General features: G+C 44.4%; 1 protein-coding gene across 1 annotated transcript; it reads left to right on the forward strand.

Annotated features, from left to right (window-relative positions):
• Window positions 1–844: 844 nt before the first annotated feature.
• mknk2b (MAPK interacting serine/threonine kinase 2b) lies at window positions 845–24,236 on the forward strand. Its single transcript, XM_084309963.1, has 14 exons — window positions 845–949; window positions 1,550–1,769; window positions 4,153–4,240; window positions 5,093–5,194; window positions 5,338–5,435; window positions 8,700–8,779; window positions 9,029–9,102; window positions 9,558–9,662; window positions 10,546–10,601; window positions 10,839–10,934; window positions 19,800–19,994; window positions 20,271–20,435; window positions 20,541–20,569; window positions 20,709–24,236. The coding sequence occupies exons 2-14, from the start codon at window positions 1,719–1,721 to the stop codon at window positions 20,995–20,997; spliced, it is 1,428 nt and encodes a 475-aa protein (XP_084166089.1). The 5' UTR covers window positions 845–949; window positions 1,550–1,718; the 3' UTR covers window positions 20,998–24,236.
• The last annotated feature ends 206 nt before the right edge of the window (window positions 24,237–24,442 follow it).

Here is a 24,442-nt window from a genome sequence, read left to right on the forward strand (position 1 = left end):
CTATATTTTCTCCCATCCCAATTTCGTATCATCCAATTCAACCCTCCCCTGTCACGAACGCTGTTTCTTGCCTCCCACAAGCCGGCTGCAATGTGGACTAAGTCATACATAGCACAAGTCCCCTCCGGTACTTGAGGTAACAGCAGTCGCATCTTTTCACCTGCGCAGCTCGATCTCTCAGTGTCGAGGAGTAACGCGTGGGAGGCTCACGCTGCCCCCGACACTTCCTGATTCTACTGCGCAGGCGCACCAACCGACTTGTAGGAGTCGCTTGTTCACAACGTTCGATCCCCACCCTTCAGTTTTCCCTCCCCGTAATACGGCCAATGTGTATTACTGCGGACGACCAGCTAAACTGAAAACAATGTGGAGAGCTGGATTCGAACACGCGAATCCTAGCGTCTCCACACTGGTGGCGAGTGCCTTGCCCACTACACCACCTAGCCGCCCAATACATACAATTGTTAAGGGGGATGCAGACCAGAGAAAGACTTTCGTCTTGTTTACATCAGGGTCCCCCATTTTCAATTCATAATGACTATGCGTTCTCCTGTGATCTGTGATTTTTATCAGAAAAAATAGTGGGCTCGTTAAGCGACATGCTTAACTGTTTATATGGCTTTAGTCGTACATCTAGTTATATGAAAGAAGAACAAAGAGTCGATATTAAGCTAAATGGTACTAGCCCACTTCATCCCCCTTCTAGAACGCATGTCCAAAGCTTCTGCGCACGTCACCCACGTCTGTTGCTGTTCTCTGGCAGGGGGGGCGGGGCCCCACTGAAGTGGGAGGAAACTCAGTGAGGTTATAAAGCACCGTCGAGGTTTGTTTTCCACCACCTTCCACGCGCTCACGACCTGCGCATCCCCTCCAGCAGCAGCATCCGCGGCTTTCAGAGCAGTGGGTCTAACACCGAGGCTAACACTGGAGCTATAACATCTGTAACGGGGTGAGTGTTATTAACCGTACCGACTATATACTCCTCTGTGCGGACTCGCTTTATTGTCTTCACGTTAGTTAGCTACCGTCTTTATTGTCTTCACGTTAAACTACCGTCTTTATTGTCTTCACGTTAAGCTACCGTCGCCACGGCGAACACCACACACTCCGCTAACGTTCACCAGCTAGCATGACGCTGGAACTGCTGTCTGAACTCTTCCACTGTCTCGTCTAACAACACAATTGGCCAACAAACCTCGTTTAATGTTGATAATATGGTAACTTTGCAATGACTTGCACCGTTGCTTCAGTTGGCCTCTTTCTAGCGGGCTGGACTGGTGTTTCTGAGCTCCTCCAAGGGCCGGACACTCGGGTTTGCATTAGTGTTGTTGCTGCGCCATGATGTTTTCAATCAACGTTGTTGTTGAACATTAATTTAGTTTGACATGAACTCGGTCAATGTTAGTTGACTGTTTTACATGGTTTCCGTTTTCAAAAATGGTTTGCGTTAACTCTTAAAATGTTAATAAGCTTTTGCTTTTTAATAATCTCGGCATGTCGTGAGATGCTCTGCTTATTGCTTATGGTTCCATCGCCTTCATGTCCGCAGGGCTCCCGTGTTGACGCGCCGCAGCCAGCTGACCAGACAGACAGAGTGATCGTTTGCTTTATTCTCTGGAGCAGCATCTGTTTCGGTGAAGTGCACTTTGAGATCCATCAGGAAAAAGCCTCTGCAGCCGCCGCAAATCTTAAAAAGCCACCCCCAAAATCGGAGCAAAATGGTGCAAAATAAAATCACCGAAGTTACTGGATTTCATCGCTCATTCAAGGTGAGTGAATTTATTAGCATTTTGTGTCAAACTGCGGTGAGCCCTCGTGCTGCCGGGCTTTCTAATAAGATGCCATTAGTCAGGAGGAACGCTGAGCCAGGACTGCATCGTGCTGCTATATTTATCCGCATCTGTTGGGCCTCTTGGAGGGGGGGGGGGGGGTTACAAACGGGCGCCCTTGCTTCTCACGCCGACACGAGTAGCGACATCTAATGGGTGACTTTGATGTGGAGTTGATAAGATACATTGCCGGAAGGAACTGGGGGGGGGGGGGGGGGGGGAGGAATGTACTGGGGGGGGGGGGGGGGAGGAATGTAAAGACTCTATGGTGAAGTAGAATTGGCTAAAAGATCTGTAATGTTACAAGAAGTTGTTGCAGTTTTTTTTAATGCACATGATCTATTATTTGATCTATATTAACACTTTCAGCGCCACGCCTGGTTTTCCGTTTTACCGCTTGAATGCCACCATCGGCGCCAATGTTAACGTTAATATCGCCTAATCTATGTTTTAAATTATGGCTATGTGTCTAATCTGCCCATCGCATTATCAAAGACTATTTTCCAGTCAGTGCTGTGAAGGCAGATTGTTTTTTTATCGCGTCGTTGCCGTTTCAGAGCAGTTAGAAAAGCCCCAGTTTTGATATAAAAAACAGCTCATTCTGGAGCATTCTATGAAAATCGTCTTTTAGTGGAATATTCCACAACGTTGATATTCGTCTGCCTTTTTATGAATCGTTTTCAAATAAACGCTAGATGATCAATATTATACGTGCACGCACGCACATTACGGCCGTGCACTGATAATCGCTCCGTTGATTTGCTCACGGACTTTTACAGTGAAACCGAAAGAAGACATTTCACAAAACAGCTTATAACTTCATCAAACTTACTCTGATTATCCTACCACTGATAACATAGAGTCCTTACCTGACATCAGATGGTATCCAACTGGTATATTCCAATTCCTGATCACCATTCGAAAAAATCGATACGTGTATGGATCCAACGCGATACAGTAGAACTCCATGATCCGCGGGGATCTGAGGCTCCAGAATGAACTCTGGTAAACCCGGCTGGATCAGTGAACTGGAAAATGTGGAGTACCGGATTTTTTTTCCCATTGAGTCCATTCCAAAATCACTTATGTCATCTGGGAGACGACAGGGGGCGCTTTTTTCCACAGTGATCGTCGGCGCCCCTCGGCTATACTCTGGTAGGCTCGGGTGATGCAATAATTTTTCAGATCGCAAAAAAAAAAAAAAATCCGAGAAATCTCGTGAGTGGCTAGCAACCACCTATAAAAAAACACGAGAAATCTCGTGAGTGGCACTGAAAGAGTTAACACACTCAGTGCCAGCCATGCGGTGCGCCTTACCCCCCCCCCCTTGAATGCCACCACCCACTTCAATGATGGTGCTCTCATATTTGCAAACGCATAAACTGTCTTAAATTATGGCTGTGTCTAATCTGGCCATCGCAACATTGTCAAAACGGATTGTTTTTTAATCTCATTTCCGTTTTATACCATTTTGAAAAACGCTCCGTTTTGTTTCAGGAAAATATAAAGATTCTTTGATCGCCCTTTACTGGTTCTGGAATACACAAACGTTAGATTATCGATGGTATATGTGTACTTATGCATGCTATAGAAGCTAGCTGAAAAATCTCAGTGAAAAAAAGCTCTGATTATCTTAAGACTGGTAAAATAGATTCCTTACCTCAGATCAGATGTTCTCCAAAAAGATGATTCCAATTCCTGATCACCATTCCAAATATTGATCGCATTTATTGATCCAACGCTGGGTACTGGAAATATGTATTCCACGCTGTTCTGGTGGTGGGCAATGAATCCGATCTTCTCGGGTGACTTGCCCGAGAAGTAAAATGAGGAAGCAGAATTTTTTTCCCGTGTGTTTCATCAATCTATTCCAAAGGGGTGCAGTACCACAGGGAGAGACGATAGGGGGCGGTATTTTCCCAATGGAACATGAGACTAGATTGATTATGAATTCAAATCGTTAATAAAAAAAAGCGAGACATCTCGTCGCTGGCACTCACGGTCTGCATGAACTAACGAGAAATCTCGTCGCTGGCACTCAGTGTTAAGGTAACAAGCCAAAGCAATGGCTGTAGTCTACGGGGTTACTTGGTGACTAAGAATAGTCTTGTCATTGTTGTTTTTGGAAAGTTCCTGACATGCATAGATATGTAGTTAATGCTGTCTTTCCTCCGGTGGACTTTAACTGACTTTATGGTGGGAGGAGGGTTGATGAGCAACAATCTGATCTGTTGTCAACCGCTTTTACATAACGGTTCTTCATTATTTTTCTTGGCTGAACACACGTCTCAACCACCTCACTTGTTTCCCCTTTTTTCTTTAGGGACAGAATCCCTTTGAGGTGGATGACTTCACTAAGAATGGATCCCACCTTGATTCAACGTTTAATTTTGATTCCTCCCCAAGACATGGTGAGTGTTTTACTGCCACAAGTCTGTGTAGTAAGTAACTTTCTTATCTGGGACAATCTTTCTGGCAGGGCTCTCCAGCCTAATGGTTGCACTGGCCTAGTTAATTCACTGAGGCCTCTTCCCCGTTGCCTTCTGCAACACATTGCCAGTAATTTCTAATCTAGCCAACCAAACTAGCAATGAAGCTCTGTATTGAGGCCAGCTAGTCTTTGTATTGCACTTTTGGTTGAGTAAGACTACACCTTTTGTGTAATGTATGTTGTGGAATATTTTAAATGAGCCAAACGGTGAACTAGAAATTCAGATGAGTCAAATAGTTTAAAAAAAAATAGAACATCGTTTATTTCTGTTCTGTGGCCACAGAAAGAGTATCCTCAGTTTACAATCTGAGTTAATACGAGCGTGTGAGCAAGAGCTCTGGTCAGACTTACAATAAATACATAGTTTGACATGATGTCAAAAGATGACAAATTAATAACCGATGTAACAAGAAGGTTAAACAAAGATGAGATTAGGGGTTTTGTCGCATCTGTCACAAGATGAATGATAAGAAAAAATAACAAGATGTGGTTTACTTCGACATGTCATATCTAACTCGAAGAACACTGTTGCCTAGTCCCTGACTAACAGATCTATGAAACATGTCCAATAAGCTGTACAAGTGATGTAACATGTACTAAATTACCATATATGTATAATTATGTAAAATGTACTTTCAAATGGGCTATAATTTAGTATAAAACTTGACTGTGCATTGTTTTTATAGTTTGTAACATGCACTGCCATGTTTACATTTGTATATGATATCCCTGTTGGAAGTGTTTCTCATCCTGACTTTAACAATCCATGCAGATATACCCTCAAGCCAGCCTATCGACATCCCTGATGCAAAGAAGAGAAACAAGAAGAAAAAGCGTTGCCGGGCAACTGACAGCTTCTCTGGACGATTCGAGGGTAAGTGTTTTCTTACAATGTCAGCATCTTAAAAAAAAATCAAAGATTGAAGGAAAAACTGTACGGAGCGTCATCTAATCTGATTTTAGTTAAGATTCTGCCCACGAGTTAATGTTTATTTGCCATCAACTTTTGTGCCACAGATGTGTATAGGCTGCATGAAGAGGTGCTCGGTGAGGGTGCGTATGCCAGGGTGCAGACCTGCATCAACCTCATCACCAGTAACGAGTATGCTGTGAAGGTGAGTTCCATCACATGTCCCTTCGGTCACATTGATGCATGCGTCTGCTTGAATGGGTGTAGGATCTTTTCAAACCTTTATGGTGTATCACGTAGAATGCTTCTTCCTGGAATGACATTTGAGGTCCCTCTCCCTAGCGATGGCCCGCGAGTGTTACATTTTCACTTAACACCCTCCCGCTGCCCATGTGGTCCCGTGGCCAGCGATCCGTATGGAGACGTTACATTTCAAAAGAAAACGCGCGGTCGTCCCGTCATTAGCCCCGGGCTGTGAATTACGTAATGGAGAGCGAGAGAGAACAGAGTTCAGTGAGGTTGTTATGTTCAAACGCCTGTACCATTAATTCTGTCCTCTGCAGTTGGTTTTCTCACTGCCAGTACTTGTGTAACCTTGTTGAGAACATCGCTATGTTCCCAGGCCAAAACGTAAATGTTTTCTCTGCACGTTTCTCCAGCGGATGTCTGCCTGGCCCCCTCTGTGTTCTGCTGCCTTCTAGTTTTTATGACCGTGCAGCTCTAGCTACCGCTAGGAACGGATGCTTCCCCTTTGCTAGTGTTGTCTCGCTCTGCCGGCCAATCTGAGTCCCCCGACAACCGTATCCACCCCTTCTCTTCGCTCCCATTGGTTAGGGAGGGTCCTAGTGGTGGGGACATTATGTACTGGCAGCTGTGCCAAAACAAAACACTCTGTTGGAGAAGGAGGGGGGTGCACTGGGGCCAGGGTTGGGTGTTTACACTGTTTTGTTCTCTGTATTTACAATTTTCTTTTATTAGCCCTGAGGAAGTAAAGTGTTGTGAAACAGTGTTTTGTACTAGTTTTCATGGATTCTCAGCTTTTCATTCTCTTTCTCCTGTAGGGCTTTTCTCTTTCATACCAAACGCACACATTTTCTTTTTTTATTAACTTATTATTTTAAGTCTTTAAATGGCTTCCACTCTCTTCAATAGGAAATTAGGAATGTTTTGGGACACCTTCAAACAGCCTTTTGCGTAAGTGTCCATATCTCCAGTCTCCACCATAAATATTTCAGCGGAATACGAGCGTGTGGACTCCCTGAACACGCTACACTGGTATTGTTTACTCGGGGATGGCTTCCCAGCTCCCTTGGGTTTGAGCCGTTCTGTGGACGTGGAGGTCAGATGGGGCTAGGAAGGAGGGGACTCACACTACCCCCTGCCAGATGTCGTCTCCCTCCCCCCCTCGGGTGGGGGAGTGGGTGTCTGGGCTGCTCCCGGCGTTGTAGTTGCAACAAAAGCCGCGAGGAGTGAGCGGAGGGGCATGTCTGCTATGTCTTGTCTGAAGCGGTGCCTCCGCCTAACGCCCCGCCTCCTCAAGGCATCGCTCCGCCAGGCTGGATTGATTTACCGAGCTGCAGTGTGAATCGACAAGAGCCTCTTCTAAAAGCCAAGTGATTTATACCCCTCTCTGGAGGGATACGTGACTGCCGGTCAAGGCAACATAACTATAACCGCCCTCCGCAGGGACAAAAGGACCCAGACTCTCCATAATGCTTTGCTCCCCCTAGGCCTGCCGCGATAAGCAATAAATCGATTAATTGCCGCGATAATTAAAATGAATGCAATGATTTTGACGGGCGCGATTAATTGCTATTTGCGCGTTTGTTTTAATGAGGCGGAACCAGTGCCCCTTGCAGTCTCTCTCCGTGTAGGTTGGCCGCTGGCGTTACTACAGAGCACAGCACGGGAGCTCCGTGGGGCAGTAGCAACGCCACATATAGCTTAATACATTTCTCAATAGTGTTGCTCCTTTTAACCAAGTAGCGTTATTTGTAGTGTAACGTTAGAATAACACAGAATAACGTTAATACAATTACATGCATCATTGTTTACAATGAACGGGTGGGGCTAGTCAAAGCACTGGAGACGGGGACAAGTTAAACATGAATTAATTTATTATAACGGGTCGTTTTCGAGTCGTGCTGCAGTGCCTACGCACCACAGCTATTCTATTATATACTGCTTTGACGCTTCCTCCTCATTGCCTGTAGTAGCTGCATCTAACGTTAGTAGCTAACGTTAAAACTAAAAAACACAACCGGACGAGACGAGTTGTCGGCTAGGATAATCACAACAATACTTCCGGTCCGGTCGGTGGGCTTCAAAATAAAAGTCTTTAACCGGAAAAGACGGAGCGGTGGGCTTCAAAATAAAAGTTTTGGGAAATAAATCTCTCAAAAAAATTCTCTAACCGGTCGCAATAATATCGCTTATCGCGATATTTTCGGGGGCAATTAATCGCCCAGCAAAATGTGTTATCGTGGCAGGCCTAGCTCCCCCTCTTTACCCCAATAGACGCTTACACTCTGCTCAGATCAATACATGTGTCTGCTGTGCTCCCCCCCCCCCCCTTTTTTTTTCTATTTAAAGTGTTTTTTTTATGCTGTGCATGTTATGATTAGGGGGGTTGGTTTGTGTTGCAGCGAGGAGAAAGTGGGCCTTGCTGCTGCTGACTCAGATGGGGAATAGTGCAGAGGCTTTGGGCCGCACACAAGCCTCTTGTCTGTGCATTAATCCCAGACACACACTGGCCTCTGGGCCCACTGGGTTTCAATAGCAGCTGTAATCCAGCGAGCAGGAATAGCAATGCGCACACCCTCCCAAGCAGACAATGACTGGAAAATTCAGGCCCTTTGCTTTTTGTGTCAGCAGTCTCTCTCTCTCCGTCTCTCTTGGCAGAGCAGTGGCCTGCCTGCCTGGGCCACACAGTGGTTGAGTCCCGGGCAGCACCAGGGCTATATTTAGAAAGCATTGTTGTTGTTTGTGATAAATCGTTTTCGGCCTCCACTTCAGAAGGTTTTGCAAAGTAACAGTTGACCTCCCTAACACTTTCAGTGCCTTTGATTAACGTTGATTTACCCTGTTTAATGCCACCATCCACTTCAATGTTAGCGTTAACGCCTAATCTATGTTTTAAATTATGGCTATGTGTCTAATCTGCCCGTCGCTTATCAATGACTCGTTTGCAGTCAACATTGTTGAAACGGATTGTTTTCTTAATCGGTTCATATCCTTTTTATTGCATTTAGAAAAGCTATCGTTCTCTCAAATGTCCGGGAAGATTGAAAGATTCCCTCATAAACGGCATTTATTGGAATATTCACGAATACACTAGACACGTTGTCATTTGTCTGCCTATTTATGAATATTCATGTTTATGTAGGATAAGTTATACAGTGTGTCCTATATAAACATGGGCGGCGCACAAAGGGCAGCTTGGGGTTAACGGATCCTGTTCTGTTAACAGATCATCGAGAAGAGGCCAGGTCACAGCCGCAGCCGTGTCTTCAGGGAGGTGGAGATGCTCTACCAGTGTCAGGGCCACAGGTAACTACCAACACGGCCGGTGACGGGATGCAGACACCATAAATGAGACCTAGTTAATGGCATTATTGCAGCACGCCACATACCCATTTGATGTCCCTTAGCCTTGGTCACCTGGTTTAAAATATAGGTAACGACATCAAATGCGGTTATTAAAATATTGAGCCCATCCACCCAGGCCCACACCTCGACATGACACAAACAGGCTCCGGATCTCATGCTGCCCCCCCCCCCCCCCCCCCACCCCCCCAGGAACATCCTGGAGCTGGTGGAGTTCTTCGAAGAGGAAGACAAATTCTACCTGGTGTTTGAGAAGCTGAGAGGAGGTGAGTGGTTCCCGTGCAAAGTGGCTTTAAAGCAAAATGTATACAGTCACATTGGCTGTGATGGAAGTCTAATTTGGCCTTGAGCCTGCAGTAAATCCTAGGGATGCACCGAAATTTCTGCCGAAAATGGCAAAAAATTGCCTTTCGGCTTTTGGCCGAAAGAGTTTTTTTCACCGAAACAACAACCTGTAACCTAACGCGTGTTGTTGTGATGATGTCGGGAGTCGCGCTGTTTCTATGTAAACTCTGCGGGCAACGCGTCCAATAAATGCGTCTTTCTTCCTACGCTTGCTTATAGGTTGAGACGGTAGTGTTCTTGAATGCTAATTCATCTTTTTGACTCTTGCACAAGCAATGCATTGTCCAGTTCCACAATGGCATTGACTTGGATCATGGCGAGATGGCTCCTTATGCCATGACTGTCTACTTGAAAACTGTTTGGTGTTTCTCTACAGGGTCTGTGCTGGCGCACATCCATAGGAGACGACACTTCAGCGAACAGGAAGCCAGCATTGTGGTGCAGGACATCGCCAGTGCTCTGGATTTCCTGCATAACAAGGGTAAGCCCACCCCTGCAGTACAACACCACTCTATTACCCCCCCACCTTAGTGACTGTGAAGTGAGTGCTTACAAGGGCATGGGATGAGGTTTCACAGTGTAGTGTTGGAGGGGGTGGGGTGCGTTTATGCCAAGTGTACGAGTATAACATTACCCACTATGCACCTAGGTGTGATTTATTAGCATTGGATCCCTTTGTGGAATCGGAGCATACACTGCTCTCCAAACCACCACTCCCATCAGTAGTGTAGCTACCTATCTACTTAATTACCACTGGCAACATTTTATATAGTCACAGTACACCATCCATCACCTCTTCTCCAGTAAAACATCAGTCTTAATTACAATTAATATACCCCATGTATTCGTTTAATTAAAGTTTATTTAGTTTTGGGTTACACTATACCAACCACATCCTCAACTACTGATACTCAACAAAAATTTAGCTCATCTTCCCTCGCATATCCCTGAATTATAAACTCTTTGCCTCTTGGAGTATATTAGGCTAGTGGTCTGTATCCACTAAGCTAGGCTAGCTTGCAGCCGGATAGCTTTCTACTAAAAGCAGAGAGGAAATGGATATCTATCTTGTCTTACCCTGGAGAAGCGCATAATATTGGTGTGTTCCTTAAGGTTCTCGTCATATGTTTGAGTCTCATGAGAGATTTTTGCTGATGCTCAGTCATAGGTTCTGCTTTCAGAGGATGGCCCAGGAAAGGCCATATTGGACTTGTGTTTATTAAAAGGATAAAACCACTCTCGTGTACGCAACACGCCTGGATAGTTTGGTTACAGCCACACTCACGCCTGTACACTTTACTGCTGTAATAAATTCTCCATGTCTCGCGACGAGTGAGTGACTCTTGTCCTTTAATGTTTTCTAGGAATGGCTCACAGAGATCTGAAGCCGGAGAATATCCTGTGCGAGCACGCAGATAAGGTGAGTTTTTACTACAGACTTATTTTGTTTTTTAATCTATAGCCGTCGGCGACTTGGATTTTAAAAGATACGTTTACTTGAGGTTGAGATGTAGTGATGAATCTATAACCTATGTAACCATGGTCCCATATCTTGGGTGTGCTGTAGCTACAAACACGTGATGGCTAACGTGAAGAATCTTCCCCTTTTCTTTATATATAATCTGCGTTAATATAGTGCTCGTTTGTTCTCTGGCAGATCTCCCCAGTCAAGATCTGTGACTTTGACCTGGGCAGTGGGATCAAGCTGAACGGAGACAGTTCACCCATCTCCACCCCTGAACTCCTCACTCCTGTAAGTCTGCCACCCTCATGTTTGTTCCCCTCTATCCATAGGACTAGAAAATGGGAGAAAATATAGAATTTAGATTTATAATATTGTGATACGATTCATAATATTGGGAGGGAATTATATTTTTCGTTATTAACTTTCATTTTCACTAAACATAAAAAAATATGGGGTGATTTTATAAATGTTTGGTGGTGGGCACTCATACTACAGGGGAGGCAGAAGGAGTGTAAACATGGCACTGACAAAGTGAGGGAGAAGCTCATCTTTGTCACATGCTAGCCCTGCTGCGCTTTCCTTTATTATGCTTCCCTTATCAAGTCCAGCTGGCGGGCAGCCTATTAGACCGTCCTCTGTGGCAGCGTTTTCCTGGAAAGCTCTTTGATGGGGGGGGGGGGGGGCAAGCGAAGTGTGAACCGTACTTTAGGTCAAGGACAGCGGTTCTCTGTCAATGGTTTCAGCGAAGTGACTAATGGTTGACGTTGTGCGAACTGTCACTCCCTCTGCCTGGCGGATCCCACTGTCTTATCGAGGCTTGGATATCTCTACACAGATCTTATCTCCAAAGGTCTAACGTCCACATCCTGTATTCCCAGGTAGAAGGGTTATCATTGTTTACCCCTTACACAAACTTTTCTCTGGAATGGGGGACATACTGAGGGGCAACGGATACGGTCTGTCCGCTTGGTTGTCATTGGGTTGCATGGATGGACTGCAGCAGGTGATGGGAGATGGGCCCCGGCGGGGGGTGTGGAGGAATTCAAGTGTAGGGGGTTTTTGCAATGGTAACCTGATCAGTCTTAGCCTTGAGCATGGAAGGCCCATCCCTGGACTGTAGGGGGGATATAGTTATGGCGGGGAGGGCGGGTCACATGTTTAGTCTATGCTGGGTTAGGGTGCGTGGGGGGGGGGCTTACCCATTTGTCTTCTTAGAGCAATAACTGGTGTGACTGTTTTCTCAAAAGCTACTGGTCATGACTACTTTTTGTCCTACTCCATTTTGTTCTTGAGAGGAACGTATTATTTTTAATTTTTTTAGATTACTTGCTCGGAGCCAACTTTTTATTTTCTTCCCTTCATGTGAGGTTAACGTTTTCAGGGCAGAACTCTATGTAATATCCTTGAAATGTAATAAGGGAACATATTGTGCTGTGTTCCAGGCCATTATCCTCTGGTATAAGGAAGCGCAGAGAGCAACACAAGTTTTTCCTTGGAACAGAGCTTTAATCGCAACACAAGTCTCCTCCTCGCTCATTTCCCCTCCTTCTGTCTGCTGTGGTTTCACTTCCAGCTCAAACCTGTGTGGGGCGACTAAAGCACTGCTGTTGGGTGAAAACCTTGTATCTCACGGTAATGGTAATTTTCACTTCAATAGAAGGTGTACATGGTTCACGTTGTTGCCTCCCCATGAAACCTTTAAAACCCCATAGAATTTCAACACCCATCTCAATTAGAAATTGAGGATTTTTTTTTTTTTTTTTTTTTTTTTAACTAACTAAAATTTGAGATCAGAGGTTGTCTCTACTGCAGCGATTACCACCCACCTGGCCTCTGCCTGTAGCTGCTTCCACCCGCTCTGCCTCACCGCACTTGTGCAAGCCTGCATTTTCTTTGTATTCCCCCATACAAAAGGCTGTGCCAAAAGCTTGTTCTAGAAATTCAGTCTTGTCCTCTGTACCTAGCAACTGTGCTGCGATTGGCCAGTGCAGCTGGAGGGGGATAGACGAGGGGAGGAGCCAGTGCCTGGCACTGCTCATGCGTGTTAACCCTTAGAAGTCAACGGGGCCTATTGCTCCCGTGGGCGGAGAACAAAAGAATTAGAATCTCTCACAAATGCTCAGGAAGTCCCGTTTTTCAAAAATCTGTAAAAATAGCACAAAGACAATTTCGAGTGCATAATAGTGTAATCTATATGTATCCTTACTTGCTAAACATAATACGACTTGTAAATATGTTTAATTCTTGCTCAATTGTATAGTTCTAAATATCCCTGTATTCCCCCGAAACTACAACGCGTCACGTACATGCACGCGCGCACACACACACAGCGCATAGGTGTTAATCACTGAGTGATCTAATATGCATATTCTTCAGCGCGAGAGGGGGGGGGGGGGTTGTGTTTCTCACTGTCTGTCGTTGATAATATAATCTGAAGAGGTCCTGCATTATTATTATTATCATTCTCGAGAATACACGCGGACCCGACGGAACGTTAACTTATGAATAAAAAGTAGTCTAACATGCTTTTCATCCTCGCCCGTGTATATACCCACGTCGCGCTAAAACATCAACTACTGTATGAGTAGAGACAGAGTGCTTGTGTGTACGAGTTATGATGAGTTATCTCGCAGTTTTCTAGAGTAGAAAGGTGCGCCCAGTAGAACACACACACACAGAAGGAATTTCTTGTACAGCGAGTTGGGCGTTTTATTTATTTTATCACTTGTAGGCTACCATAGCGAAGGCTCATGGCAGCAACGTTAGTGGTTGAAACGTGATTCGAGAGTGATACCAAGTGGAAGGAAATATATCCTGTCATCAGTGCGTATAGCAGGTATCCTCGAAATTCTCCGCTATCTCCTCTGCAAGCTCCTGTCTGTCCGCCTGCACTGCTCCAACTGCCTGTGTCTGTCTACTGCTTTGGTCCAATCATATTCAGAGTCCCGTCAGAATCCCGCCCCCCCACCCACAGTCTGCGAATCAGAGGCAGAGTAGGGCGGGTCTTCACGAAATGCGTGTTGTCTCTTTCAACGGGTCGGAGTCAGAGCGAGAGTTGACAGCGCATATACAGGTAGTCTAATCTGCAGGTACTGTAGCGAGTAGCATAGTTTTGCCAGCAGGCAGTTAGTAGAAAAATATGGCATGTTCAAAGATGGCCAGTAAAATAAAAGTCAACAGTGAAAATCGCTGCAATAATAATTCTTTCTTTCTTTCTTTCTTTCTTTCTTTCTTTCTTTCTTTCTCTCTCTCTCTCTCTCTCTCTCTCTCTCTCTCATTCTAGAGAAATACAACCACAAATTGTTATTGGTTTGCTTCTTTTTCTTACAGTACTATATATACTGTACTTTACTGTATATACTGTACCATCCACTGTACTGAAACATCTCAATATAAGTAATCATGGTATGCTGCAAAAGGTGATATGGTATGTGATATGGTACAGTACTGTAAATACCATCTCTCTCTCTCTCTCTCTCTCTCTCTCTCTCTCTCTCTGGCTTTATTGAGGAAGGGCACACCTCTATCAGCTGAGTAACAATGTTCATCAAAGTGTTGAGTGCTACAGTGTAGGTTAGTATATTAGGACAAGTGCATACCTACATGTATGACCTATATCTATCTACTACTTTTGGATATGAGCATTTTTTCAATACCCAACTATGTAGTGGCCGCTTGTCGCTAGGCTAGGCCTCCTGCTGGGTCCATTCACTGGAATAACAAAGGAATGACTGGGCCTTTGCTCCAGGTGTGAAATGGTTCTAGTGACAATGATCACATTGAATTCTGGGAGTGTAGTTCTCTCATCAGATAGCTGAATGAACTTGGATCTAGTTCAAAGTCCTATACTGAAAAGGTGTTAGGATTTTACCAGAATGTTTGATAGGACATTGATTGAAAACTATCGTCTCAAATTTGACAATTGATGGCTTATTTTGAAGGTATGAATCTGTAATTTTATATTATGTAACAAAAAAAAAGGGGGAAATTCTCAGGAGGAGGAGCTATTTAGGTTAGACTTCTAAGGGTTAAGCTTTGTTTTTCATTGCCTTGATCACAGGGACAATCTTATCTGATTTCTCTCCCCTGTTTAGTCTCTCTCACCCTCTCCCGTTCAGTGGCTCCTTCTCTCACTCTGCCTCGCCACCTAACACACTCCTACAGTTGCCATTGCTCAACATACTGCGATGTTGTTGCACATGCTTAACTTATCTCATGTTCCTGGTCAATGTAATTTTACCCAGCCCACTCGCAAGATTGGCCCCAGGACTGTGTGTTCCCCTCTATCCATTCCAGCGGTTCTGCTGGCATTCGTCGTCTGGGATACAGCCCGGAGCTGGTTTAGTGTTCTAGGACACGGTGGGAGGGATAAGGAGGTTCTTTCTAGGAAATCATAACTCTTCTCTGAAGACGGTTCAAGTGGCTGCCTCAGCCTGCCTGTCTTGCCGTGGTTTTCTGGGGAAATAATTCTGGCTGCGGGCACGCAAATACCTATAGGACGGGGATGTGACCGCAAACATGAAAGTGCACATACACCTCTCGACTGAACAACCCTTGGGGGATTTCACAGGGAAGCCGCTGTGAATGAGTTTGTTTGGCTCAGATGCAGCTGTAGGCTCCGACGACGGGAGCCTCCCTGTATTTTCGTTTCCCCACAGCAGGGCTGTGTCGTCAGATCTGCCCGTCACCTGACTGCGCGCCGTCCGGTCACATGGTTTCAGGAAAGCCCCAGGTTACATTTACCGACAAAATCCTCAGTTTGCATCAGCTGATTAATTGCCATCTGTACCTCGCACAAGGATTTTGATGAGCCTTATCTGTTTTGGACCAGAGTCACCAGACTTATTTGACTGATGCAAGTCTACTGCAATGTTGTGGCAGCACTGCTTGACTGAGTTCATGGTAGATTTGACTAAATGCCAACAGGGCTTTATAGTAGGAGCACATGCCCCCTCTTTTGTAAAGTAACGGCATCTACATGATTTGAAGGAGATTTGACGTAAGAAAGGATTTGCATTTACTCTTTTCACATGGCCCACCATCCATTATAAAGGACATTTTGAATGAGAAACATTTTCTTCACAATTATCTTTTTGTTACGAACCAAGGAGAACGAGCTAGCTAAACAGTTTTGTACATGTATTACTTATCCAGTTTGGCAATGTATCCACACTACTAGCTAGCGTCTTTGCAAATAAGGTTAACAGTGTTTAGTGTCGCATGAGTTCTCTCTCTGGCCTTATCTGCGGTCTTGGCAGCAGGTCGCCTGGATATCTCTAACCTGACCAGTTTTGCCTTTCAAATATGAACAGCCTCGATGGCTGTTCTAGTCTTTAAAAAAAAAGCACCTAAAGGTCCTGCCAGTGTTAAACTATTTGTGGTCCACTAACATTCTTCTTTATTACTACTTGAAAAAAACATGAATATAGCCTGTGTACATTTGTTGTAATTATCTGTACTAAATTTGGCCAATGTGCCCCTTACTTGTGGCCCAGTTTGCTTCAATGAGGGCTGTTGAGTTGAATGAGTTTGTTCGACCCCACTGTCCCATTCTTGCACACAACAGTAAGGAAGTTGAACCATAAAACCGAAGGAAACCCCCTGTTGTCAGGGCAGTAGTGTTTTCAGTGGGAGCTGAGAATTTGACCTGGATCCTGTGGGGGTTGTCTGTCGGTGGAGGCAGTCAACCCAGTTGTGATGGTGGTTAGTGCAGGAGACATGGGGGTTGGGTCTCTTCTCCCCCCGACAGAAGAGGCTTTGTCTGAGACGAGATTCCTGCACTGCAAAATTACATTACGTAAGGCTGGAGGTGGAGCCAGGAGACAGCTGGTATACGGTGCCGAGACATACAATGGAGACCTGGACTGTGTAAACAGTCACACACAGATCGGAGGAAGGATATAAGAGACTCAGCCGTCTAAATGTGTTCAAGCCCCCTGTTACTTCTACCAGACTCAAACAATGGATAGGATGGGGGGGGGTGGTGTAGCTAGGAAGGAATGCTACATAGTCAATTGCTTGAAAGATGTATCTTTACAGTTGCATTCAGTGATTGCCCTTTTGATAAGGTTTGTCAGTAAAAAAATGCATCCTTGGAACTGATTTTTATCTGAAGATTCTGTTAGGTTAGACGACTTTTTTTTTTTGGCATAAAAATCATGGAATTTCCATCTTTTGTTCAGAATGCGTAGCTCTAGTTAAAGCGGGCTTCATGTAATTTGATGATTAAACCAAGTTGATGCTCGCTAGAGGAACTGGAAGTATCGGGAATGTAACCCTTTCACTACCACACTACAGAAGTTTAACCTTTCACTACCACGCTATAAACTGTTAACCTTCTGTAGTGTGGTTAATGTCCTGCTGAACTAAGACATAAAATGTTCTCTTACCCTGGTCTGATCCTTTAGCATTTATAAAAAGAAGGGGGAAAATCTGTTTGTGCAAGCTAGTTATGTAACGAGCACAGGGGAGGGAGGTTCAGTACAGGACGGCCAATCCCCTTTAGCTCTAGAGTGTTTGGCCTACTTTCCGCCTTAGCTACATAACACACAGTATTGTCGTCGGTGCTGAGGCTGCCCCTGATCTCAGCCCCGACCTGTGTGGCCTGCTTGCAGCTAAACGGAACAGACGATGACTCATGCTCAGTGCTGCTGCCTGCCCACAGCAACCTGCTTCCCCACAGCCCTCCCTCCCTCCATGGGTGACTGCACACCGTGTTCCTGCATATATACTTTCCATTGGTGCTGGTGGAGATGTTGAGGGAAAGCGGGGTGGTGACTCCACATGTATTGGGAGGAGCTGTGTGGTTAGTCTAAACCCCCTCTAGACCGACCATGAAGGGAAATGGCTCCCCAGGGACTAAATTGGGGAGATGGAAGAGAAAGTGGTGACCTCTAGGAGCTCTGCTTGGTACTGCACTTTGTTGACTTTTATCTGAGTTCAGTAACTTTTATACTGTGAATTTCTATTCGGCAGCAACTCCTCCACTTACACCCTCTGAAGCCAAACATCGGATTAAAAACGAGATGTAAACAAAGTGCAATGCCAAGAGGTGCTCTTTTGCCTAGAGGTCGCCGTAGGGGTGGACGGTATGGTCTAAAATTTATATCACGGTATAATTTGAAGCATAGACGGTAACGGTATATATCACGGTATCTGTGTTTCCGTTAGATTTTTTTTTTGCCTGATAGGCAGGCTATATAAAGTGACATCCTCAAGGCATGTAGATTTATAATATTTTAACTTAAAACGAGGCTAATTTTGCGTATACAGTCATTATATAACAATAAAATAAGTCCCGAGTCGAGACTCCGTGCTGCTCCCAACGAATCCCAATAGTATGCAACTGCAGAGCAGGGGCGCTTTCAGGTCCGGTCACAGGCCCGCTCAACAGCGCCCCCCACCCAACGGCTGAATTGCCAATGGCTGAATTGGAGTATATAATTGGGGGGCGCTGTCCAGCTCTGCGGCTCTGCAGCTGCATGCTTCTCGCAAAATCCAGCATCCAGCTCCCGCTGCCCAGCCGTCGTTATCAGAACACTACACACATCATAATGTTCACAGCAAACTAGTTGATCACCAGGTATGTTTTTATTAACGTAGAATAATTCATATAAGAAAAACGATAGGGAAATCTCTTACCTTTCTCCACTGGTTAAAAATGCCAGGAACTGAAATTGAAACTTGCTGTGCGCCGCAGTGATGTGTTTATTATGAAATGACAATTGCGTGTTGACACGCCCACTGCGCGAAGCCTCCTAAATAACTTTTCCAGTTTGCACATATCTATTATCTATGACTAATTCTATCTATTTTTAGGGGCAAATGGGAGTGAAATAGTCACGCTGTGGTTACATGACGTCATTGCTATTTTAGAGCTGCTCTACCGGTTACAAGGTATAGTCAAAATCCATACCGTAGAGCAAATTCATACCGTTTATACCGTCCACCCCTAGGTCGCCGTTTGAGCAAGATTACAGATTCTACCATTTAATCTTTCAACTGTCTTGTAAAAAGGTTATTTCGGTAATTGCACCCTTTTTTTCTGTAACCCTTCAGGCTTCACCATGATGATGATTTTCTTCATTGTGTTTGAAATCGATGTTATCGATCTGATCAATACACCCGTTGCACCAAGGGATTACCCTGATCTGTCCCAGTGGTTAATGTGTCCCTTCAGCTCCATAGGGCCCCCCTCCTGCCTTAGTTGAGCTGGTCTAACGGACCTGCTGACTCTTACCATGTGACTCTCATACAGCCCCCCCTCCCCAGGGCCCATGCTTCTGTTCAGGAGCGCATGAGGCATCAGCTGAACTGAGGAATGCAAGCAGGGGGAACAAAAGTGTGTTTAGGGCCATGAAACTGACTGCCAGCTTGTGTTTCTCCTTTTCACTCGTGTTCTGTCGTTCCCGTGCTCTGCTAACTCACAGCTCCCCCACTGTTGTTTACAGAATACCAGTCTGCCGGGCATCACTTGTTGACAGTTTTTGCCACCCCAGAGGCTAGGCATACTTGTGAATCTTTCTAGTTTATTTTTCATTTTTGTGTTTTGACATTCTTCTGTAATTGAATGTGAAGGTTGAGGGAAAGTCTATTTATTTGTACACTATTCACCTGTAATTTCGTTTCCCACATGTGCGCGACTACTGTATCTAGTATCTTGTCACAAGGAGAATGACCTAGCTGAGCCGTTCTGATATGTAGTTTGGGAATATCCACACTAGCAACCGTCTTTGCCATAAGGTTGAGCAACCACAAAGAGCTGTGGAGCTATAGATGGGCTGCTCTCGTTTTTAACCTCATTTAAAAAAAATTCTTGGGTATGTTTTTATATTGTAAGAAAGGGGCAGCAGATGAGCAGTGCTTCCTTCTCAAACTCATATTTATATAAAAAAAAAAAAAATGCACTCATTTGACTTGCATTTAGTCTTCACTGATTTGTATGTTAGTTTTCTGAGATGTTTCCGTTTGTTTTATTATTTGATTTGTTCTACCGTATTTTATTTTATGTTTTATTGATTCTTGTTTGATTTTTATGTATATCCAGACCCCAGGAAGAATAGTCGCTGCTGAGGCAGTGACTAATGGGTCTGATTTATGATCTGAAATAAAGAAATGTTTGATACTCAAAAAGCCCTCTCCTTTCGCCCCCAGTGTGGCTCTGCGGAGTACATGGCTCCAGAGGTGGTGGAGGCCTTCAGCGAGGAGGCCACCATCTACGACAAGCGCTGTGACCTGTGGAGCCTCGGCGTCATCCTGTACATCATGCTGAGCGGCTACCCGCCCTTCGTGGGCCGCTGTGGGGGCGGCTGCGGCTGGGAGCTGGGAGAGCCCTGTCACACATGCCAGGTAAGACACGCAGCTGGCGTGATTATTAACCCTTTCAGGCATGCAGTCTCAATGTTGAACATGTAACATTTTTTTTAACTCTAAATTATCATTTCATAAAAAAAAAAAAATCATAAATTTTAAGAGTGCATTTTAATTCGAAAAATGGTGTTAAAGTTCTTCAAAATGTTTGTGCTGTAGTTTATGAGATGGTATAAGCCTCCACCTCAACACAGGTTCACGTTTTGTATTGGGTAGGACAAAGGTCTTAAAGTCATGGCATCTCTTTCCTTCCAGAACACTTTGTTCGAGAGCATCCAGGAAGGAACATACGAGTTTCCTGAAAAAGACTGGGCTCACATCTCCTCAAGTGCCAAAGAACTCATATCCAAACTCCTGGTCCGGGATGCCAAAAAACGCCTGAGTGCCGGCCAGGTCCTGCACCACCCCTGGGTCCAGGGGGTAAGTCGACGCTCACCTTCACAACGCTTATCTCTCACTTTATTTACATTTTCTAATATATATTTTTTTAAATGGCCTTTTGTTAATATGTCTTCTGTTTTTCAGGGTGCTTCTGACACCTTCCTACATCAAAGGTGAGTTTCATATTAAATTTGTATAATACATTATTGCATAAGAGATCAGATGTCTTGTAATGGTTAATTTGGCGCAGTGTTTCTTTCTATGTTTGTCATCTTGTAATGTTTTTGCCCCTGGTGTTTTTTTTTCTATCAGAACCGGCAGAGCCAGGGACCTGACATTTTTTGCTGGCAAGGCCATGGCCGTGAACAGGCAGCTGGCTGAGCAGGCAGAGGAGGAGGAGGAAGAGCAGCAGCAGCAGCAGCAGGAGGCTCCTCTGATTGTCATCACCACCAACGGCGCCTCCATGAGTCTCTCCCCTCCTTCCAACTCCAAGCTGGCCAAGCGCAGGCAGAGGAACACTCAGCCGAACGGAGGTCCCGTCTCCGCTGCTGAGCTCCGTCAGCTCCTGGCCCCACTTGTTATTGTGGGAGACTGTGCCTGAACCCACTGAACCTGGACCTCTGACCTTCTGTTCTGACTCAGATTAAAAGATCTAAAGACGACCCCCACTCGGCCTCCTTCAGTCTGGCCCCTCCCTCCCTAGCTGGCCATGGCTCCTTGGTCTCTCAGGCCTCTCTGTAACTGGAGACTGCTAACTATTCTCCTGACTGCCTTCTACCGCCCCCCCCCCCCCCCCCCCCCACCCGCAATACTTCTAAAGCACATCAGCCCAGGGCCTGCATATACACATATGCATAGGTGTATGCACGTCCAGGCTGAGGGGTGGGCCAGCTATGGGGGGAGGGGCATTTTCTTCAAGCTATATATTTTTTTCTCCTCCATTCGACCCAATTCAGAAGAAATCCGAACACTTTATCTTGTTTTTGATGAAGCTCAGACACCAAAGGACGACCTGTTGTGCTGCTTCCACATGTTGCAACTGGATCCACTGTGAATTAGGTTATCTGGAATGTCTCTTATGCTGTATGTATACGCATAAATGATCTGCTGATGCATACATGCTTATGCAATAGGCTAAGATGAAGGCTGTTCTGTCTGGAACGGATCAGTGTAGGGATGGGGGGGGGGGGGGGCTCTGGTGCGTCAGTCCATTGTGTGGCTGGGGATTCTCTAAAAGCATTCAGATTCTGTTTGTTTTTCCCCGTTATCTCCTTTTTTCCCCAGTTATCTCCTTTTTTTTATTTGGATAAATTCCTCACAGCTGAGCCTGTAAGATTGTCTGAGATGACACCTGCGTTCTTCTAGCTTGGTGGCCGTGCACTTACTGGGCTCCTAGGACCAGAGAATGTCTTGTCTGTAACCAGCCACCCCTGACTTATTACTGCACCAACTGATGCAGTTTTGCTTAAATATATGAATCTATGCCAAACTAACCAGCAGCTACACTGTTGACACTTCATATATTACATCCTCTGTTAATGGGCTGTTCCTCCGGAATTTCTTCAGAGCAAATTGGGTTGGAATTAAATTGCCTTCTCCTGTCATGACGCATGGCAGTGATTTATAAACCAGGCGCCCTGTGCCCGTCTTAAGACCGTGACTACACTTAGTCACTTGGCACAGGTAAACAGTTTGATTTAAAGAAGGTTGAGGGGAGGTGCGGGCTGAATTTGGCGCTGATAGACATATGAAGAGAACTTGTGATATTTTGTTTTCCCCTCTTCACTATTTTTGTACTTTTGGTCAACCAGAAGATTCGATGTAAACTTGAAAATGTTATTTTTTTTTCTGGTCCAGCTGACAAGCGGGGCTTGGAAAAGCACATTTTGGCCAATGTAGCGCAAGTGTTATGTTCTGGGAATAGGATAATTGACTTATATGATGCCCCGCCCCCTTTTCTTGATCCTCCAAGAAAATGGGGTGGGGTTGAGATCGATCAATTGGGCCTTCATCATTGCTAATGTTATATAATGCTTTCATTTCTACACGTGACACGCTCCATTCAGAGTAATTTGATGGCGGCATCTTACGTCTTTTTCTTGTTAAATTCCCCCGAAGTAAAATTTCCAATGAATAAAAGGCGAGAGCTTTTTGGTAAAATAAATAATATAATAAAAAATATATATAAAGATTAATAATAATAATTAAAAAAAACAATGGAAAAGCATTCCAGGAAATCAAAAACTACAAAAAGAGGTCTTTCACAGACATGTAGCAGTTATAATAAGTTTACTTTTCTTTCCTTCATGTTTGATAACTCCATGTCAATGTGCCACACTGATATATTTTTTATGGCTGTTAAGCTTGTTTTCTATGGTGTTGTTCATGCAGGTGCTGTTCAGGTAGAACACCAGATGTTTCCCTTTTCTTTTTAAACATTTTCCCCCTTATTTCCTTTTTTTTTGAAAGTTCAGAGTATGTTGTACGAGGCGAGAATGGGTTAAGTTTATCTGGAGCAGTTCAATGCCCAGGGAAGGCTTTTTGTTTATAATTTGTCTTATTTTCTAATTTTGTATGGTAGTGTTTGCAAGGAAACCATCAGTTTGTTTGGAATAAGTTGAAGCTCGTTCTGAAATCCGACAGGTTAATTAAATCGACTGGTGATTTTAGGTCTCAAGACACTGTAGCCAATTCACCAAAGAGGGTAAAAGTCATGATGGCAGTGAGTGAGAAACACGAGGCGTTGGCCATCGCCTTGGAACACCATGTGGTGAACTCCCGATGTCCATGTGTGGCATTGCCATCGCTCCTGTGTGGTACTCTGGAGAATGGCTCCCTTGGTATCAGAGGACCCATTATGCTGATAATAGGACACCGATTGTAATACCAGTAGTTGTTAAAAAAAATATATATATATATAATAACTAAACAACTTTCTACAGATGCATCATTGTGGGCTTTTATGTCTTATAGTAAGACTTACTTGAATTTGTGTATGCAGCTGTTCCTCCTTTTTTGTTTGGGAAACGACCTTGCTATAAAGAATCTGAACAAAGCATTATGATGATTAAGGCGATATTTTTTTTTTTGGCAGGGGGGTGAGGGTGGTTTGAAAAAAACTTCAATGCAGTATTTCTGCCTTTCTCCTCCTCTCGAGTACCGGACTAGTTTCTCCTTACATATTGTTTGGGATTCTCAGAAATGCACAACGAGACTTGTGGCCGTACTCTAGGATATCGTCTAAGGTATAAGAGTTTCCTTGGTCATAACCATTTCTACTTTTGTCTAATGCAGTAATTTTGGACTGCCTTTTATTGGGGAGGGGGGAGGCGAGGGGATAAATAGGATCTCGCAGACCTTCTCCATTTTTATATTGTAAGTCATTTGAAGTAAAAGTGTTTCAATTGAATCATCATTCAAATGGACAGTCCATCATCCACTTCTCCACAATTTGAATGTAGCCCACATGCAAAGCAACATCGATCAAATCTTTTTCAATTTCTTTTTTATATAGTTTCAGTCAGTGGGGAGGGGGGGGCTTTAAAGATTCTGTCAACAATGTGGTTTCTTGTAAATCCTCAAGATCCACACGCCTTGAGTTTTATTATTTTTTTCTGTCAGTCTGAATCTATTCCCCTAGCCCAGTTATTTTCTTTTTCATGGGAAGACTTTTTTTTTAAATAAATCATTCAGACATTTTTTTTTTTTTTTTTCATATAAGCACTTTACTGTACCCCGTGAATGATTGCAGTTCACTCGAGGCAACATTTATGACAGTCGTTGCAAGAATTTTGTATGGTTTTTCTAAAAAAGAAAAGAAAATGCAATAAAAATGCTTTGAACCACTTTCTGTCCCTTCAGTGCTGGTTTACTTGGTTCTGTGTTCCAGTTTGGGGCAAGTGACTAAAACTTTTCACAGCATTTGCTCACCAGTTTCATATTAACTTCTAGTGTTATCTTTTGGCCAAGGCTGATGTTGTTTGATGATTTAATCTCATACTGTATCAGCTATGATACCTGACTTGCACTCATTTGCCCTTGGCTGT

This window comes from Notolepis coatsorum (genome assembly GCF_963971535.1).
Source record: "Notolepis coatsorum genome assembly, chromosome: 3".
NCBI classification, from domain to species: domain Eukaryota; kingdom Metazoa; phylum Chordata; class Actinopteri; order Aulopiformes; family Paralepididae; genus Notolepis; species Notolepis coatsorum.

Coding starts and splice junctions, on each gene's coding strand:
- mknk2b (XM_084309963.1), top strand. CDS start 1,719: ATGGTGCAAAATAAAATCACCGAAGTTACTGGATTTCATCGCTCATTC. Junction 4,241..5,092: donor TGATTCCTCCCCAAGACATG/GTGAGTGTTTTA, acceptor CAATCCATGCAG/ATATACCCTCAAGCCAGCCT. Junction 10,935..19,799: donor CCCCTGAACTCCTCACTCCT/GTAAGTCTGCCA, acceptor TTTCGCCCCCAG/TGTGGCTCTGCGGAGTACAT.